The sequence below is a fragment of the Apium graveolens genome, chromosome 9, assembly GCF_009905375.1.
Source record: "Apium graveolens cultivar Ventura chromosome 9, ASM990537v1, whole genome shotgun sequence".
NCBI lineage: Eukaryota > Viridiplantae > Streptophyta > Magnoliopsida > Apiales > Apiaceae > Apium > Apium graveolens.
The window spans coordinates 255,512,902-255,533,032 of NC_133655.1; the positions used below are offsets into that span (position 1 = coordinate 255,512,902).

The following is a 20,131-nucleotide window of genomic DNA, read 5'->3' on the forward strand; positions in this document are numbered from 1 at the left end:
CCAGAAAGACTAGTGTTCAAATACAAAGGAGCTGGGGAAAGAACATGGCCTCTTCACAGAATTCTGAATGAAGGCTACTCTACCTTGATTAGAGTCTACTCAGCCATACAAAAGGATTCTGGCTTTACCAGGACTGCCAAGACTGAGATTCTCAACAAGATTGCCAACATAAGGAAAACTTGGAGGGAGCCCAATGCCTTGCCTAGAACTTTACTCATTCAAGAAAGAGGAATTACAATTCACAAATCACCTCATTGGTTGATGGAGTTCAGAGACAACAAAGGAGTCAGAAGATTTTTCAGAATTGAAGATCAGCTAAAGATTGCCAGTAATGAAACTCTCAAGGATATGCAATCTAAGTTAGATATCAATGAAGAAGATGAAGTTGAATTCTACAGACAACTTCAACTTCAAATAGAGGAGAATGACAGGAGGCTAGGAAAGAAAACCAGGGATCAAAGGAAAAGAAAGTAATTTGCTTAGGCTAAAGGAGCACCCTTGGAAATAATGTAATTCTTTAATTCCATCTCAGCATATACATGTTTGTAGCACTTTTGAATTTCTGCTTTGTTACAGTTTATATATTTGTTAAGTGTTTTGTTATCATCAAGCTAAACCCAAATTTATGCCTACAGTTCTAGTAGACATAAATAGGGGGAGATTGTTAGGAATATGTGTATTAGTTTGATGATAAGTTAAGCAAAACACTTAAGTAGAAATCTAGTGTTTGTAGCCTCAACGGATAAGACCATCTTGGCTATCCGTTGAAGGAGTAGCTTTACTTAGCAATAAGTTTAGTATTGTAGCACATTTCACTCTCTGGTTTCAAGCTGTAATTCTTAGATGTTGTTAGGAAATAATCAGTCATGTTGACTACTAATGGATGTACAAATAGGAGGGCTAATTGTAAATATTTCATGCCTTGTAATTTTATATAAGTGAAGAAGTGTCAATGGATATTGAAGACCTTCAACGGATAAGAAACAAAGCTTCAACGGATGTCACTAATGCTTCAACGGATAATATCCATCAACGGATAAATGCTTCAACGGATAATATCCATCAACAGATAATATCCATCAACGGATAAATGCTTCAACGGATAATATCCATCAACGGATAAGTGCTTCAACGGATAAAGACTTCAACTGATAATGCATCAACGGATAAAGCTTCAACGGATAAAGCCTCAACGGATAAGGCATCAACGGATGAAAGCTTCAACGGATGCTTAGTTCATTAGCAGTTGATGGTGACAATTCACAAGCTGACAGAGGCACATGGGTTGACAGAGACATACTGGAATGTGGAAGCCTCTAGGAGGAATCAAGAAAATGCAGCATTTCCATTCTGATGCAAACAAGGAAGTATTCAAAGATTTACAGATTATCCTAGATTGCATTGGATAGAGAAATGAAGAAGAAACATGTGAAGAATCTTTTCAATTGTATTTTACAGTTTGTCTTCACTTGTAAACTTGGTGATATATATAAACCAAGTAGCAGCTAGTAATTAGATATGAATTTTCCTGAGCTGTTTAGAAATATCAAAAGAGAAAATCATCTAGTTTGTACTAGGAAGCAGCTGTGATTTAATTCTTTGAATCACAGATTTTCTGAAATAACACATCTCTGGTGGAACAAAAAATCCACCAGAAAAGTTTATAAGTTCTTTGTGCTCATTACATTTGTGTTTGAATATATATTTATCTACATTAGCTTCAAGCAATTCATACACATTTGATCACTCAAACACTTAGCCTTAGAAGCTGCTCAAAACTTTAAAAAGTTTTGAGATTTACATTCAACCCCCCTTCTGTAAATCTCATTGTTAGTCCACTGGGAATAACAGTCCCCTATACTAAGGGTATACGCAACTACTGCTTATCTCTAGCATAGGTATTATGCAACTTATAAGCAATTAAATCAACAATTAGATATCAAGATTATGAAACAGACATGCATATATACCATATCAACATGCTCCAATATATCGCAAAATTTGCTAATAACAATCATGCACTTATCACAAGATAATGCATATACATATATTTATATCACAACAACGGTATAACGGGTAGAAAACTTGCCTGAGCAACTGGGGGTGGTAAAAGTCCTGGGATGAGTCTGGTAACCTATAAACCACATGTAAGTTGGAATTAAACCAAAGTCGCTTATGAATCTATGCTTTAACCAATTAGACCCTAACGTTCGCTTTTGCGCTTAACGATTCACTTAGGTCGCTCGAGTACCCTCGGCTCCACCATTTTTAATAATTTAACCATTAAGAGTTTTAAGGCGATTCTTTCGCGAGTACCCTACCAACTGCCTAATCCACTTTACATAATTTTTTCATAATCCAATTAGTCATTTAAGGGCCTTAACTAAGGTTTCAAAGTAAGGCGAGGGGTAAGGGTTCGGTCGCGAAATGCCGTTACTTAAAACGGTCGTTTCTCCTAAACCGTACATCGGATTTAAGCGAACCACATATCAAAACGAAGCTCGTAATATGAAATAACTAATCATGGCAATGGTCAAAACCTAACAGTGAGTTCACGGGACCTGATGTTAAGAACAAAAGCAGTCTAAGGTAAATCGGGCATTACGAGGGCTATGTTTATGCGATTATCAAATTTGTACAACTCCAAATCAATCCACAATCAATCCCACAATCATTACTACAACCAAATTCCATCCATAATCTACTACAACAGCCCCAAAATCTCAAGATTTCCAATTTATACTACTCTCAATCATGAACTAAAAGCTTATACTTAAGTTTCATTAACTATAAACAAGATTCAATCATCCAAATTGCTACAAACCCAACCAAACTTTAAACACACAAGCATCATGCTTCTCATGAACTATATTAATCAAAACCACTCCTAAATATTCAAAGTAAAACTAAGGTTTGAAGTTTTATACCTTCCTTGAAGCTTTTAATCCATGAAAGATCCTTGGAATGCCCATGGAAGCCTTTATCTATGCTTAAGCTACCTTGACCTTACAAATAAAATCAAAAATCAAAAATTTGTTCTTGAAAGTTACTATTCACCCTAAACTAAAATGATTTGTTTGAGATAGAAAACATTTGATTCAAGCACTCAAACTACTTGCTCTTCTTAGTTATGAAATATAGGATCCAAAGAAACAAACCTCTTGAATTATGATTGAGTGGAGCTTGGTTTGGAAATTTTTCTTCTTGTTTTTCTTCAAAAAACCGTGAGCAAGGAGATGGGGGGAAGAGAAATGAATGTGTTTGCTTGGTTGCTTTGTTTTTGTTATTAATTAACCTTTTACCATGGTAAAATTTGTGTGGCTTATAATCAACCAACAATTCCTTTCCATTGTGTCATGCTTATGTCATCCTCTTATGTCATCTTCCCACACTTGTCTTCTTCTTGTTGGTGTGATGACATCATCATCACTAAACTCTTTGATTAACTCCTAATTACTTGGCTAATGATCGCTGATCTGTTATACGGTTCGCTTAAATTTCGTTTTCGTTTATCGTTTGAGGGATCATACCCGGGATCTTATTACTTGGGTTCCCTTAACCTTTCTCAATACATTATATTCCTTTTATGATCCTCTCTTATAATCCTTTAATTTAAATCATTTTTATCCTGTTACCTTATACTCAATTCTTTCCGTATATGGTGGATTTTCGGGAAAAATCAAAGTGTTCGAATTTGGATTCTGACGATCTTTACATACACTTATATACCGTATAGAGTACTAATAAGATCTCAGAATAACAATAAAAGAACCCCTACAAAGTGTGGTATGAAAAGTTTTCTTATTCAGCATAATCAGCAAAATCACTATTCATAAGGGTTACAAAAAGTCCAAAATTTTGGGGTTATTACACTCTTCTTCATCCGCATCTTCTCCAACGTCACGTCAGGCCTGATGACCTTCAACATACCATGCAATTTCACTATCTGCTCTTTCAATCAGGTTGATTTTTATTTTGTCATATTTTTTATACACTTCATCAATCTGACAGATGCGTTCTTCCTCCGGCAGGGACCGATCATTGTAAGCCTTTCGGAGCTTTTCTTTATCAGCTTTTATCTCGCCCAAAATGTTTTGATTCACGCACTTCTTCTTCTTTCTGCCACTCTCATCTTCTTTCATTTTCTTTCTACAACCGATGCATTTTGCGATACTAAGCTGACGCCAAATGGACTTAGATGTGCTTGATGATGATCTTTTTTTACCCTTATCCATTTTATGCTTTCCAATTGAAATGCCCAAGACATTTATAGGGCATGCTAACAACTACATCACATTACATTTGTACAGTACTTCATACTAAATTTATCATAAACACTCACACACTATCTGAGTAGTCAAATCATTCAGAAATATAAAATAATAATTTCAAAAGCTCAAAATAATAAAGTACACTATCAAAATACAATATTCAGAAATATTACTCATCATCGGACAAGTAGAAGTCGGAAATATAGTCGGGACTCGTAGTGAAATGATGATACATTCTTGTGTTGTGATGGTCACCATCTTGAGCAAACTCCCTACATTTTCTTTCTGGATCCATCCGGTTTAAACGCATTCTCATTCGATTTTCTTCCTCTCTTGCACGGAATAAAGCTAGTTCCAGTTGTTGAGTGGTGTCTCGCTACATGTGTAAGGCGCGTTGTTTAGTTACTTGCACTCCATATTTTTGACATTGGGCTACACATATTTGCAAACACCCTACACGCAATTCCCACTCCCTATGCATCATGATTACTGAACCTCTTGAGTAACGTAAATTTGGATCCATTGAATATCTAAAATCGTCATCACAAAACCATTTCCGACCAGTAGCTCAAATAATATCACCAGGAGTATAACTCATTGCTCTTCTATTAGTATACAACATTAATTTCCGAACAACATCATATTTACATAATAAACAAGGACACAAGGACACACAAATTAAGTAGACATGCCTGTAACATTCACGTGCTACTTACGTCTCATACTGCTTCGAAACAGTTAACATTCATTTATCACATCATATAGCTTTTACAACTTCTACTGCATTCGACAAGACTACTCAATTACTTTTTTACTGTCTGCATGTGGCTACCTATCTGTGGAGGACCCTTCCAACTTTGTAGTTGCAGACTGACATTCGTAAAAGTAACTTCTTTAACTTTCATCTCTAAAAAGTGAAAACTTCAGTCATACTGTTGCATGTGCTTTCTACTGTGTATTCACGGGATACCTAACTCATTTCCTTGTCATTTTCCTTATCATCATTTTATACTTCCATTTTTGAGTAGTCAAAACTCATAAATTTACCAACAAGTAATAATACATGCCTGTAATATTCACGTGCTACTTACTTTTCCAAAAATACTAATACGTGGAACAAACTTTTTCCAAAAATAAATTTACAACCACTTCCAAAAAGGTCATCAACTTTGGGAATATTATCACAATTAGTACAAATTTTTCTGTAAAGTAGTAAACAAAAAATTATAATAACGAGTGCATTTTCCATTCATCTTGGGAACAAATTATATTATAAGGGAACATTGATTATGTAAACATATAATAAGAGATATACATTACAGCTGAAAATTGGAAAATGAATGAATCTCTTAATTTTTTTAGTCATCCGCAAGATTTACTACATACTGATCAAACTCATCATCAACGTCCTCATCCTCTTGTATGTGAGGGGATGTATGCATATGACCTCCCTCCCCATATCCGTGGGTCGAGGCGTACGTACTCGACAGAGTATCATGCGATGGCAATGCGTGGGGCCCCTGATTTTCATGACATATAGTTGTAGCCATACCAGCATCATCGTGTCCTTGAGAAAAATCCCCAAGTTTGACGATATATTTCGCATATTTTTCATCCCACTCCTTGTGCTCTTCACGTATCCTTTCAGCCCTACGTTTTGCGTATGCATCCTCGTACTCCTTTTTCCTCATCTAAAGCTCGTCCTCCATATAGTGCTAATGTCGAGACATTTCATTTAACTCGTACTCATGTTCTGTATTTGAAATGTGACCAGAGTTGAAATTCTTATTAATGTTTTCTTCATACTCGATCTATGATTTCATAAATTTCAAGTGCATTTCCCCATATCCAACGAACTGTTCATTATCACGTACGGCATGCCCTTGTGCGGCCCGTATACCTCGCATTCTTCTCACAAATCGTTTGACGTGCCAAATTTCTGCTTGTTGAGCTTCATCCCGTGCTTGAGATTCGGTCCATTTATACTAATTAACTTCCCCGTAATCATGAATATCAGAACTAGCGTATCCCTTGCCCTTGTCCATGACCTGACTGTAGCAGCCTCAAAATTTAGAAACTAATATACTACAAAGGGGGAAATTTAGTTGATGGCTTATAGTTTTGCAGCTATTTATAAGCATATTACATGGTAAATATGTAATATTAGGTTGTGCAGTTACAAATGTGGAAATAATTGATATTATTTAACCTATAAATTTTAAAATGAAATTATTCACCTGTGTCATTTAGTTCAAAACAAAAGTTGACTTGTCAAATCATTTCAAAAATTTGCATGTGCCTACTCCCGTGAATTTAGGAAATCTGCATTTCCTTTACGTAAACACAATACTTCTTTTAACTTTTCATATTTGTCTGAAGATTCGGACTTCTAAAAGTTGACAAAAGTTGACAAGTCGATTTCATCTTGTTACTTTTACTAAAAGATGTTATTGTCTTCTATTACAGCAAAAAAAAACCAAACTACCCTTTTATAAAAACATTTCTTTGCCAACTCGTAAGGTACCCTTTCTTGAAGCCACAAAAGGTCATATATACACTTTTTTTTTAAATAAAAATTACATACTATAAATATGCTTGCATGACTCCCCAATAAAAAAATTACAGCAAAATACTTTTTTTTTTCAATTTAATATTAGGACTCAAAACTAGGTCTTTATTGAATATCTTCGTTGCCGACTACCAAGGTACCCTTTTTGAGGGCACAAAAAGTCATACATACACTTTTTTTTAAAAAAAAACAAAAATTACTTACTATAAATAGGCTTGCAAGACTACCAAACAAAAAAAATTACACCAAAATAATTTTTTTTCAATTTAATATGAAGACTCAAAATAAGGTATCCATTACATATTTCCCACTTACAAATACTTACAAACAATTCAACACAACTGCGATTCAATCCGGGAGGAAAAAAAAGCAAAAAAAAAAGAAGGTAATTACCCAAGAACGCCACTTCTTCTGGGCCTCTAGGATTGAACCCCGGAGGAAGTGGCGTTCTGTGCCACTTTTGGAATATTTTGAATAAATGTGCTAAAAAACTGAACTTTCAGTTCAAATGTGTCAAAAATATCCAGGAGCCGAGTTCGGCTCGGTTTTTGGATAAAACCGGAATCGTAACTATATCTTCAGTTTTCAAAATTTAAAATCGCAACCGCTGGTTTGGATTCAGTTTCGGTTTAAAAAACATTAGTTCGGTTACAAAACCAATAAATTTTGCATTTACCAAATTTTGTTTGATTACATGTATGATATGCAAAGATGTTATTCTTGAAAATTTTAATTTATTACTGTTTGTTTCGCTAAATGTTAGTATACTTTAAATTTATAATATCAGTTCATGGTTGGCTTGTGCAATATATCTGCAACACTGTACTGGTAAAATGTTACCTTGCTCCATGCGGAAATAACAGAGGCCACCAAGCTAACTTAACAGCAACAATGGGTGCTTCAAACATTCCCGATTATGTCGTAGTTATATTAAAAGAATATATATAGGATATTTATATATTTGATTTTTTCAAAATTTATATAAATTATTATATTTTATTAATTATTTAAATAATCGGTTCAGTTCGGTTTTTTCCGGTTCGGTTCGGTTTTTTCCGGTTCGGTTTTAACTAATAACCAGAACCGGACCCATGAAATCAGTTCAGTTTATAATTTTTCGGTTTTGATTTCAGCTCGATTTTTACCGGCTCAATTTTTATCGATTTTTATCGATTTCATTTCGGTTCAATTAATTTCCGATTTTTTGCTCATCCCTAACAATATATCTACTTGTTAAACTTTCAGCAGAACATCATGTACATAACGATATATCTACCTGTTAAACTCTCAGCAGAGTATTGTCTGTAATTGAGTTATATAACGACTCAAATTAGTAACAATATCTAGATTACATACAACAAAAGAAATAATAATCAAAGGGAATTCATAAATAAATTCCTCGTTTTATTATTTAAGCTTCAAATTTTAAATTAGGTCATTTTTATTATAAATTTGCTCATATTTATAATAAGTGGAATCATTATTTTAAAAAGCGAAAATCAATATAATTCGGTAAAATAACTTTTTAGTGATTATCAGATAAACGGTAATTAATCGGATTGATTAATCGTGGCATTAATGGGGTGTGTTTAATTAAATATAAAATAATTTATTTATTAAACTAAATATATTAATTTAAGAAAAAAATACAATAATTAATCGGATTATAATATTGAATTGAAAAAACATATTAAACTAATTAATTAAGTAATTAATAGATGAAATTGATAATTTTTAGAAGATTGAAATTCATTAAATTTGTATTAATTATATACAATTATATCAGCTTAAAACTAATTTTTGGAGTCAATTCCCTAACTAAACAATCCACAGATCCGCATGGGAATCCGAGCCCTTGGATTTTACTCCTGAAATATACATTCACCCTAAATATAAAAGCATTTTCCTCATATAGTATCTATAAAGTTGACAAAAAATACACACACTATATATAGGATTAGTATTTAGTATACACACTCCATATATTCATGCAATATTTTGCGGTAAATCTCTCACTTGCCGACACTCCCAACAATTCATTACCCCAGGCTTTTATTGATTCTCATTAACCATACAAAACCTCCCCATTTTAAATCATTTTCATCTTAAATCCCAAAACTCAGTTTTTAATCAATGTGAGCTTAATTGTCACCATGTCACCTACCCTTCAATTATTAAATTCTTTATTTATTAGTTGAAGAAGTAGGTTCTTGATCTTTTGGCGCTATTTACTCCCTCTTTTCAAAAGATGATGACGTGCTTGAATCACTTATTTGTTCAATTTATAGGTATGTTTCCTTTGGTGGGCCCTTTTTATGTTGTCACAACTTAGTTATAAATTTATTGTATGTTTTATCTATTTATCACTTCATTTGAGGAGGTAGTGATCTTATCACCTTAAAGAACATCATGTGTTTAGCTTCTGCTTCATAATTGTTTGTGGGGTTTTATGATTTTGTTTTAATGTTATAAAGTTTTGATCTTTATGTGTAAGTTTTTAATGAAGTGTGTGTTTCTTGATTTTATGGCCAAGTTAAAGAGGCTACTGAACTTAAACAACAATTTTTTAAAGCTTTTGATTGATGATTTCTTGTGGGGTTATTTAGTTTTGTTTGACACTATTAAGTTTTGATTTTTATTGAAATTTGTTGATAGGTGTTTGTTTTCTTGTTTTTATAGGTGAGTTTTGTGGAGCATTTAATTTGTGTTGCTGGTTGGGTTCTTTAGAATTTGTTGAAGGAGAGTAAAAGTGTGGCAAATTTTGATGGTTTGGAAATTTGGGAATTAGAAGAATGACAGTAGAGAATGTTATCAACAAAAATGTTTTGGTTGGAATTCGATTGGATGAACATACAAAGGAGCTTCTTGATTGGGCTCTTGTGAAAGTTGCTGATCCTGGAGACCGTGTCATTGCACTTCATGTTTGTCGAAATTCGGGTACTTTAATTATGCAATTCCAGCTCCTTTTATTCATTGAGTTGTTACTGTGAGCTGCATTAAGTTTTATTATGAGCTGCATTAAGTTTTATTATTCGAATTGTAGTACAAGATTCAAGTTTGAAAGAGGATTTGGATCATATTCTTGATGAGTATGATGGATTGTGCATGAAAAGAAAGGTGGGCTTATGTGAAAATTTTGTTTTTTTTTTATGTTAGACTTGAAGGCACAATTATAAAAAGTTTTAATGTATTACTTGGGAGTTATTACTCAGATAGATCTTACCGGAGAAGTCTTGAAAGGGCCTTCGTTGCGGAAAGTTCTGGTGAGAGAAGCAAAAAGTCGAGCAGCCATGGCTGTAATTGTGGGGATTAGTAAACCTCACAGGTTGGGGTAAGGAGAGAGTTCTATCAAATGCCTGAATCAGTATTTGTTGTACATATTATCTCTACTTTGCTCTAAAGAAATAAATTATTTTTCAGGGGTTGGGCTTCTCTTGCTAAGTATTGTGCAAAGAACCTGCCTATCACTACTGAAGTCCTGGCCTTCCATAATGGGAAGGTTGTCTACAGAAGGTCTGCCACTAGTAACTTGCCGGGTTTTCTGAGAGACCCGAAACCAAGTATTCATTTTAATAAAACCCCCGCCTCAAGAGATGGGCAATCTGAATATGGTGACTCTGAGTTGTCAGAACTAGGAAGGAACAGTCACGAGGGGATTTCAAGTTGTGAAGACGGATGGCGAGACTCGAAACATGAAGACTTGGGATCTTTTGAAGGACATCGGAAATCTCTGAGTGCACTTTCAACCTCTTCGGACCTTGTTCAGCAGAGGCCTGGTTGGCCTTTACTCCGAGCAGCTAGTATAGCAAGTCCGCCAATTCATGAAGCCAGGAAAATGTCGGTGGTCAGCTGGGTAATGAGCTTACCAAACAGGTCTTGCTCGCCACGAACACCAGGGTCTGCCTCAAGTTTGGATTCAATCAAGATGGAGTTTTTTCTAGGAAGAGACAGCAGCAACTTAGGGAACAGCGGTGACTATGATGATAGTTCAAAGGGTAGTTGTGAGATACCAGAAGCTCTCGAGCTTCTCAAAACAAACTCATCTGGTACCAAGTGGTTCAGTTACGATGTTCTGAAAAATTCCACCTGTCAATTTTCTTCAGGTTATATCTCTGTCCATTTCTACTCGGCATTTTATATCTCATTTGACTTGAATCCTAATCTTTGTTTATGTGACTACATTGCAGGATATATAATTGGAAGAGGCGGGTGTAATTCTGTGTACAAGGGAATTCTTCCTGATGGCAAACCGGTGGCTGTAAAGATTTCTAAATCATCTAAAGAAGCATGGGAAGATTTCTCTCAAGAGGTTGATATAATGACCTCCCTGAATCATGAAAACATAACGCCTCTACTTGGTGTCTGTGTGGAAGAAAAGAATTTATATTCCGTGTATGATTATATGGCTTTAGGAGATCTGGAGGAAAATCTCAGTAACAAGAACAAAGTTTTATCATGGGAAGTAAGGTTTGGAATAGCTCTTGGTATAGCTGAAGCTTTAAACTACTTGCACAATCAGTGTTCTCAACCTGTCATCCATAGAGATGTCAAATCTTCAAACATTCTACTCACCGAAGATTATAAACCAATGGTATTCACCGAACTCATTATAAAATCGATTATAAATTTTTAAAAATTAGTATCAAAAAGCATAATTATTATTTTTAACTTTAGATATCTGATTTCGGGCTTGCGATATGGGGACCTACAAATGCATCATTCATAACTCATACTGATGTAGTAGGAACATTCGGCTATCTGGCTCCAGAATATTTTATGTATGGGAAAGTTAGTGACAAGATAGATGTGTATTCTTTTGGCGTTGTTCTTCTAGAATTACTGTCTGGGAAAAAGGCAATTGTTTCTGAGTCTCCCAAGGGTCAAGAAAGCTTGGTGATGTGGGTACGTATCCTCTGGAAGCATAGAAATCCTTCTCACTCTAACACTTGATTTTATTTTGAAATTTTAGCTCAACTATGTTCCTGCTATCCAGGCAAAGCAAAAATTAGAAAGTGGAGATCTGATCAGCATATTGGACGATAACTTGGATAAAAATGTTGAGAAGGAACAAGTTCAAAGGTTAGCTCTGGCTGCAGTTCTCTGTCTCACAATATCAGCTCGGCTTCGTCCTAAAATGAGCCAGGTAAAAAATGCTGCGGAATATGTTTCTAGTTCTAGGTAGCTTGTGCGTATCTTTGTTACACATTTCCAAATTAATGTTGAAGGGATATACTTGATGTGCTTTCAGATTCTGAAGATCTTAAGAGGGGAGAAAGATTTAGAATCTAGATCTGAAGTTCAAAATTATTCAGATGATCAGATAAATAACGATGATGAAGTTTATCCAGAGTCAAGTGTGGAGTCACATATAAGTCTTGCATTACTTGATGTTGATGAAGACTCAATCTCATTCAGCAGTACTGAACCAAGTAGCTGCCGGTCGCTGGAAGGATACTTAAAAGGAAGATGGAGTAGATCATTAAGCTTAGATTAGTACTATAGTAACTTTTATTTGTTAAATACTCATTTCCGCTAATTCTGCAGCGAATTTAGCCTGCTGAATTTGCAAGTTGATCATGTACATATTAGGTTCAAATGCACCCTAGAATATTGGTGTGCTTTAGAGAAATAGAAAGTGAACAACATTCTGTGGCAATGTGTTAACGAAGGCCACAAAATAATTGCAACTGTTTTCGTTTCGAGATATCAATAGAACCATAATATTTGATATGTGATCTTGGTCTTACATTTACTTGTGAAATTTATTCGCTCGGAACATTCTATGACAACAAAGTTCAAAATGCATCCCTGTGATGTTTTGACAGACAAGGAGTTTTTACTTGGGGATTGATACACCATAATACCAGTATATAAACATTGTCACCTAATTAATCAATACAAGTGCGGTCAAGTAATGAGGTGAAACTCCACTGAGAACGAACTTCATCATCCCTTTTCTGCTCTTTTCGTCCTTGTAATTATTTTCTTCATTTTGTTTGTTGGTACTATATTAGGTTTCTTAAACAAAATGAAATAAATACGAATCACTCGGTTTTAGGTTTCTTAAAGATAATGTAAATTAATATGAATCACTCAGTTTTAGCATTTGCCCCGTCCATTCTCTTTGGGTTTTACCAGGTCGGAACAGCCTGAAAAACACCTATCTTCTTTGCTAACTTTTCTTTGTCTGATGAATTAAGCTTTTTCCTGTTGCAAATCGATCTCGTTGGGCTTTTTCCAAGTCCCCTGGCTTGATGTAATTCTTGAAGAATCGGTCAATATTCATCCACACACGTGTAATTTCGACGTGAAACGGACTTTTTGAGCAAGCAGCTGGCAATACTAAGTACTCCGCTATTAATGGGTTAGGAAGTGCAAGTGTACAACAATGTTCCTCACCCTCCATCTACATCGCTGGGAAGATGTAGCACCAGGAGCGCTAACAATTTCTTAGGCAGTGTGTCGTTGCAATGGGTGATGAGGTACATGAGAACGTCATCACTAGAATCGAAAGTATGACAAGCAACAAACTGAAAGTATTTATCGAAGCTTTTGATATACTCTTCAGTGGCTACATAAATTTCTCTCAACTTTATGCACATCATGAGCTCGAAAGAGAACGTATCCGCATGACGATCAAACAACATAAATACGGGCAGGTTCTTATGCTTTTCATAAAGAGTAATAGGCCGTCTCCCATTTCCCCTATGCGAATCTTGTAATGTCCAAAACTTGTTGCTCATTAGACAACTTGGTTCTATCTCAGCAATCTGCGAAAAACACCACTAACATAAGCATGGCTGCAGTGGCGGACGCAGGAATTTTTTTAAGGGGGGTCCAAAAAAATTTTCGGGTCAAACTTTCAAGTGTAAAATCTTTTATATTAGTAAAACTTGGTAAAATTAGAAAACCATTAATAAAAAATTGTAAGGTTCTAAGAATGATTTGTATCCATCAAGGGTTCACCAAGATGCATCATCAACTGCTCCCCATGATTTATATACAGACTTGCATAAAAAAAAGGTAAATATAGAAGAGGCATATAGGCCAAAACACAATTTAGGAAGGAAAGTTAGAAAGATAGGGTTCGAACCCTGGTTTTCCATGAGAATCAAAACAGCAACAACCAGCCAGGCTACAGTCACAAGTGATGAATTGTGCATACTACCAACTTATATTTGGAAATTTAGGGGGGGCCAGGGACCCCTCTGGACCCCCCCCAGATCCGCCTCTGCATGGCTGTCTACATCAAATGTTTCCAAAGTGACTTACTCCATTCTTTCTGTCTACATCAAATGGTTCCAAAGTGACTTACTTCATTCTTTTGAACTGAACCTGTTCTGCTTTGGCTAGGCAACTAAACACATCATCACCATAGTTTGTTGATTTCATACAATTGTCCTCAGGCGGATCCAGAAATATATTTTTATGGGGACATTAAACAAATTTTGAAAAAATACTCTTATGATATTGAATTTTATAGGGGCACTTTCATATATTTTCAAAAAATTTAATGGTGAATAAATGTAAATTTTGATATAAAGCATATAATATCCCCTGGTTTTAAGAAAATAGTTATGGCCAGATCACCTTCTCTGTTTTTCTATTTGTTCCGCATATATGTAGTTGTAGTAGTAAGAACCGTTGTTAGTTTCAAGTAGTTTCAGTTCGTTTTACTAGACTTAGTTGCTATTTTTGCTTATTCTACAAGAAAACTCCAAAAATAGTAGAGTAATTATTATTTTGGAGATTGACTCGGTAGATCTGGTGAACTGACTCAGTAAACTAAGAGTACTTGTTCTATATTCTTGTGTGACTGATTCTATCTTGAGTGGATTGAGATATAAGTTGTAGAAATGGTTTACAATAAGAAAAACAGAAAAGTAGGAGAAACATCCCAGCAAGGAGCTGTGGGAATGATGCAACAAGAGTTTTAAGGATATGTGAAAAGATCTAAGGAGAAGTTTGGAAAACTACAGAGTCAATTAGAAAGGATATTGATTGGGATGAGTACATTGATAAAATCTCAGGAGGTTGAGGAAGATGTTGATATGAAGAATGAAAGTGCCTTCATGAAGGAAGCATTAAATAACTCACAACAGAGAGGTGTATTCAGAGATCCTGAGCATGCTGCTAAATTAAGGCAGAAATATGCCTGGTACAATAAGGAAATCAGAAATGGAGAAGCCAAATGAGAGTTCCAAGGCTCAGCTTCTGATTTTAGCAGTTTGAAGCCTTTGAAGCTCACCTTTACATCACTTAAGGAAGATGGAGATGCTATGGAATGGTTGATGGATTGTGAAGAGTATTTCTCCATTTTTGAAGTTAGTCGGACTAGAAGAGCATCCATTGATGCTATGCACATGACTGGCACTCCAAAGTCTTGGTATAAGTCCTTTATGGTGGGAAGAACATGAGTGACTTGGCAGAAATTCACACAGGCTTTTACTGCCAGATTTTGAGAAGTAGATATTGAGCTTGTCTTTGACAGATTCAAGAAGTTACAATAAACTACTACTGTTGAGGTGTACTTTGATGAGTTTAAAAAATGCAGAGGACAACTATTGACTAAGATTCCTAGCCTAACTAGGAATACTTCATTGGAAGATTGCATGTGGACATAAGAAGTATGATAAGGCTTTTACAGCCTACTACCTTGGAGCAAGCCTTGAAGCTGGCCAGAGCAGTCCCAGCCAATTGCTCAGAAAAAGGTATGGATTCGGTATGGATTCTAGGAACCACCAAGTCTACTTCTTAATATAGTGGAGGCAACAAGCTTTCTACCGAAAGTGTTTCTAATAAAACTTCATGTTAGGTCACACAACATTGGAGAAGGGGGTTAAATACAGTGTTTATACAATCAAATCGATTTAACACAAGTATGTAACAAAGATCAAGTATATTGAATAAACTCTGTTACAATTCTCTCTCAGTGATGAACAAATATCACTAAGAGCTGCTAGGTTACAATGTATAATCTTCTCGATAATGATAACACATGTTAGATATATTTGATAATGTCATGGCTAATATAATTTATGTTTAGATTTCAGATCTTACTTAACAGGACAAATCAGTACTTAACCGTTGATCAGTACTTATACTAGAAGTTAGGACTTAAGGATATCAGTATTTATATTATTAGGAGATAATCATCAGAAGTTAGATATCAGAACTTAAGTGCTGAAGGACGTTCAGATAAGGACAATAGCTAATTAAAGGAAAGAAGATCGAGATAAACATAAGAAGAGATATGCATGAAGAAGGAGTTCCGTGAAGAATGGAATATTTGGAAGAAAAGATATCTGATTGATATATTTTAGGAAGCAGAATTATATTCCATATCAATTAGTGATTATCTTGTAACTGTGTAGTATATAAACACAGACATAGGGTTTACACTATAAGTGTTATCATATTCGAGAAGATTATTCATTTTAACCCTAGCAGCTCTCGTGATATTTGTTCATCACTGAGAGGTAACAGTTCCATACTGTAACAGAGTTTATTGTTTCAATAAAGTTTGTTTTCTGTTACTTAAGATTTTAAAGTTCGATTTGATTGTATTATACACTGTATTCACCCCCTCTACAGTGTGTGTGACCTAACAAGTGGTATCAGAGCCTATCTGTTAACACACATACAGTTAAAGATCCAAACACAATCATGTCTGACACAGAAACTCCAACTAAGCCTACCAAAACTGAGGAACCACCAAAGACACAAATTCAGAGTCGGTATGAGACTATCAGAGTTCCCATACTGAGACCATCTGAATATCCCATATGGAAGGTGAGAATGATCATGTTCCTGGAAGCAACAGATCCAGAATACCTTGATAGAATCAAGGAAGGGCCTCACAAACCAACCAAGCTCGCTGTTGCAGTTGCAGGTGAAGCAACAAAGACCGTACCAAAGGAGAAGAGTGATTATACTGCTGAAGATATAACATCAATTGCTAAGGATGCTAAGGTACGACACTTACTGCATAGTGCCATTGATAATGTAATGTCAAACAGGGTAATCAACTGCAAGACTGCTAAGGAGATATGGGATGCTCTGGAAATAAGGTGTCAGGGAACTGACACAATTAAGAAGAACAGGAAGACAATACTCACTCAAGAGTATGAACATTTTGACTCAAAGACTAATGAGTCATTGAATGATTTATATGATAGATTTGTCAAACTTTTGAATGATTTGTCATTGGTTGATAAAGAGTATGATCTTGAAGATTCAAACCTTAAATTCTTGTTAGCTCTTCCTGAATGCTGGGATTTGAAGGCAACGACAATAAGAGACAACTACAATCTTGATGAAACAACTCTTGATGAAATCTATGGAATGCTCAAGACTCATGAACTTGAGATGGAACAAAGAAGCAAGAGGAAAGGAGGAAAGTCAAGGACAGTTGCTCTTAAGGCTGAAGAAGAATCCCCCAAAACAGCTTCCTCAAGGAAAGACAAGTGTAAAGCTCTTTTCATAAAGTCTGAAACTGAGTCATCAAGTTCTGAAAGTGATGATGACTCAGATTCTGAAAGCTTGCCTGAGACTGATGCTGATGATGAGATGATGAAGCTGTGCGGTCTTATGGTGAAAGGAATCACAAAGATTGCATACAGGAAGTTCAGGAAGGGAAAGAAGTTTTCCAGGAAAGGCATAAGTTCAGATAAGAAGAATTTCAGAAGATCTGAAGGCAGAGGAGGAAAGTCTGACAGAGGAGATTATACCAATGTTAAATGCTATAACTGTGGTGAGAAATGCCACATATCTCCTGATTGCAAGAAGGCAAAGGGTGACAAAGGCAAGGCTCTTGTCACAAAGCAGAAAAGCTGGACAGACACCTCAGACTCTGAAAGTGAGGAGAACTATGTATTGATGGCAAATGCTGATAAAGAAAGTGCTGAGAGCAGTTCTGAAGCTGCTAAAACAAAGGTACCTCAGACTACTTATGCTTTTCATACTGATGATATTAATGAGTTGAGAAGATATATTAAAACCATGTTTGTTAGTTATAGAGATCAAACTTTAACATGTGAAAGATTAACTTCTGAAAATCTTGCTTTTAAGAAAAGAAATGATTTCTTAGAAAAAGAGTTAGTCATGTTCCATCAAACTCAGAAGGATAGAGATGGTGCTTTTTATGTTAGGGATGAAGTGCTAAAAATGAATGAATCTCTAAAAACTGAGTTAGAAAAGGAAAGAGAGATTATCAGGACTTGGACTAACTATGGAAAAATAACTCAAAATTTGCTGAGTAGTGGAAACTGGAAAGAGGGCTTAGGTTATGGAGAAGATAAGAATGATAAAGGAACTGAAGAAATTAAGCCTGTTGTTAAGTAAAAGCCAAAGTTAAAACCTGTTAAGTTTGTAACTGTAAAGTCTGAAAATAAGAAATCAGAAGTTAAAGAGGAATTAACTTCTGACAAACTAAAACAGGAAAAGACAGCTGAAGTGAACATAGGCTTAATGACAAAGAAGCAGCTTAAGCATAAGCTGAAAGGTGTTAAGAATGCAAACAAGGTAAAATCACCTAGGAAAAATAGGAATGGAAAGGAAGGTGTAAATAAAAGCAATGATTATAAACTTGTTCCTGATGCTCCTAGGAAAACATGTCATAACTGTGGAAGTTCTAACCATCTGGCTTCTTTTTGCAGGAAGAATAAGAATATTAACTCCTTACCTTCAAAATCAGGAGTTAAGAGTCAGTCTGTTAGATACAAACCACAAAATCCTTGTTTTCATTGTGGTAGTTTATGGCATTCCATTTATACTTGTAAGGAATATCATAGTTTGTACTATGATTATAATCAAATAAAACCTTCTTTGAAGAAAGTTTCCATTGTTCCTTCTAGTGTAAATTCTGATTCAAAGTCTGATAGTGTAAGTTCTGATAAGAAAAATGTTAACATAAACTCTGATGCTAAATCTGCTGCAAATGTTAACAAACTTAATAAGGCCAAAGGATCCAAGAAAGTCTGGGTCCTTAAAACTAATAATTAGTGGTCTTTGTGATTGCAGGGCAACAGGAAAAATATTCTAGTTCTGGACAGTGGATGTTCAGGACATATGACTGGAAATAAGGCCCTGCTATCAGACTTTGTGGAGAAAGCTGGCCCAAGTGTTTTTTATGGAGATGGCAACATTGGAAAAACATTGGGATATGACAATATCAATCTTGGAAATGTCATAATTAAAGAAGTAGCTCTGGTCTCAGGACTTGAACACAATCTGCTGAGTGTAAGTCAAATCTGCGACAGAGGTTATCATGTTGATTTCTTTGAAGAACACTGTGAAATTGTGAGTAAATCTCAAGGCAAAGTTGTTCTGAAAGGATACAGGCGTGGTAACATTTATGAAGCTAAGCTTTCAACAAGTACTGATGGTTCTGCAATTTGTCTGATGAGTAGAGCATCAATTGAAGAAAGCTGAAATTGGTACAAGAAACTCTCTCATTTAAATTTCAACAATATAAATGAACTGGTCAAGAAAAATCTTGTGAGAGGACTGCCAAAGTCAGTATTTGCTCCTGATGGCCTTTGTAATTCCTGTCAGAAAGCCAAACAAAGAAAATCTTCTTTTAAGAGCAAGACTGAATCATCAATTCTTGATCCTTATCATCTACTACATGTTGATCTATTTGGTCCAGCGAATGTCATGTCTATTGCAAAGAAGAAATATGCATTGGTCATAGTGGATGAGTTCACCAGATATACATGGGTGTATTTCCTGCACACAAAAAGTGAAACTGCATCTATCTTGATTGATCATGTCAAACATCTGGATAAATTGGTCAAAGATTCTGTGAAAATTTTAAGGAGTGATAATGACACTGAGTTCAACAATTTGATAATGGAAGAGTTCTGCAAAAACCATGGAATAAAGCAGGAATTTTCTGCTTTTGGAACTCCACAGCAAAATGGAGTTGTAGAAAGGAAGAATAGAACTCTCATTGAAGCTGCACGTACAATGCTTGAAGAAGCAAAGCTTCCAACCTATTTCTGGGCTGAAGCTATGCAGACTGCTTGTTTTACTCAAAATGCAACACTCATTAACAAGCATGGAAAAACACCATATGAGATGGTGAAGAAAAAGAAGCCAAATCTGAAATACTTTCATGTATTTGGATGCAAGTGTTTTGTTCTCAAGACTCATCCTGAACAACTATCCAAGTTTGATCTAAAAGCTGATGAAGGAATCTTTGTTGGATATCCACTTTCCACAAAAGCCTTCAGAGTCTATAATTTGAGAACAAAAGTGGTTATGGAATCTATCAATGTCTCTTTTGATG

General features: G+C 35.3%; 1 protein-coding gene across 3 annotated transcripts; it reads left to right on the top strand.

Annotated features, from left to right (window-relative positions):
• Window positions 1-8,839: 8,839 nt before the first annotated feature.
• Window positions 8,840-12,570, top strand: LOC141684385 (protein kinase STUNTED-like). Of its 3 annotated transcripts, none has more exons than XM_074489311.1 (9): window positions 8,840-9,128; window positions 9,520-9,777; window positions 9,884-9,957; window positions 10,053-10,171; window positions 10,261-10,943; window positions 11,028-11,431; window positions 11,515-11,742; window positions 11,834-11,983; window positions 12,089-12,570. In XM_074489311.1, exons 2-9 carry the CDS (start codon window positions 9,633-9,635, stop codon window positions 12,332-12,334), a joined length of 2,049 nt encoding a protein of 682 aa, XP_074345412.1. In that variant the 5' UTR covers window positions 8,840-9,128; window positions 9,520-9,632; the 3' UTR covers window positions 12,335-12,570. The 3 variants fall into 3 exon arrangements, with proteins under 3 accessions (XP_074345412.1, XP_074345413.1, XP_074345414.1); XM_074489312.1 differs by lacking the exon at window positions 8,840-9,128 and adding an exon at window positions 9,215-9,329; XM_074489313.1 differs by lacking the exons at window positions 8,840-9,128; window positions 9,520-9,777 and having other exon boundaries at window positions 9,922-9,957; window positions 10,057-10,171.
• Window positions 12,571-20,131: the final 7,561 nt, after the last annotated feature.

Excerpts from the sequence above, each read along its gene's own strand:
- LOC141684385 (XM_074489311.1), top strand. The coding sequence starts at position 9,633 with ATGACAGTAGAGAATGTTATCAACAAAAATGTTTTGGTTGGAATTCGA. Across the intron at positions 9,958-10,052 it reads GATTGTGCATGAAAAGAAAG|ATAGATCTTACCGGAGAAGT; the intron begins GTGGGCTTATGT and ends GTTATTACTCAG. Across the intron at positions 11,432-11,514 it reads CCGAAGATTATAAACCAATG|ATATCTGATTTCGGGCTTGC; the intron begins GTATTCACCGAA and ends TTTTAACTTTAG.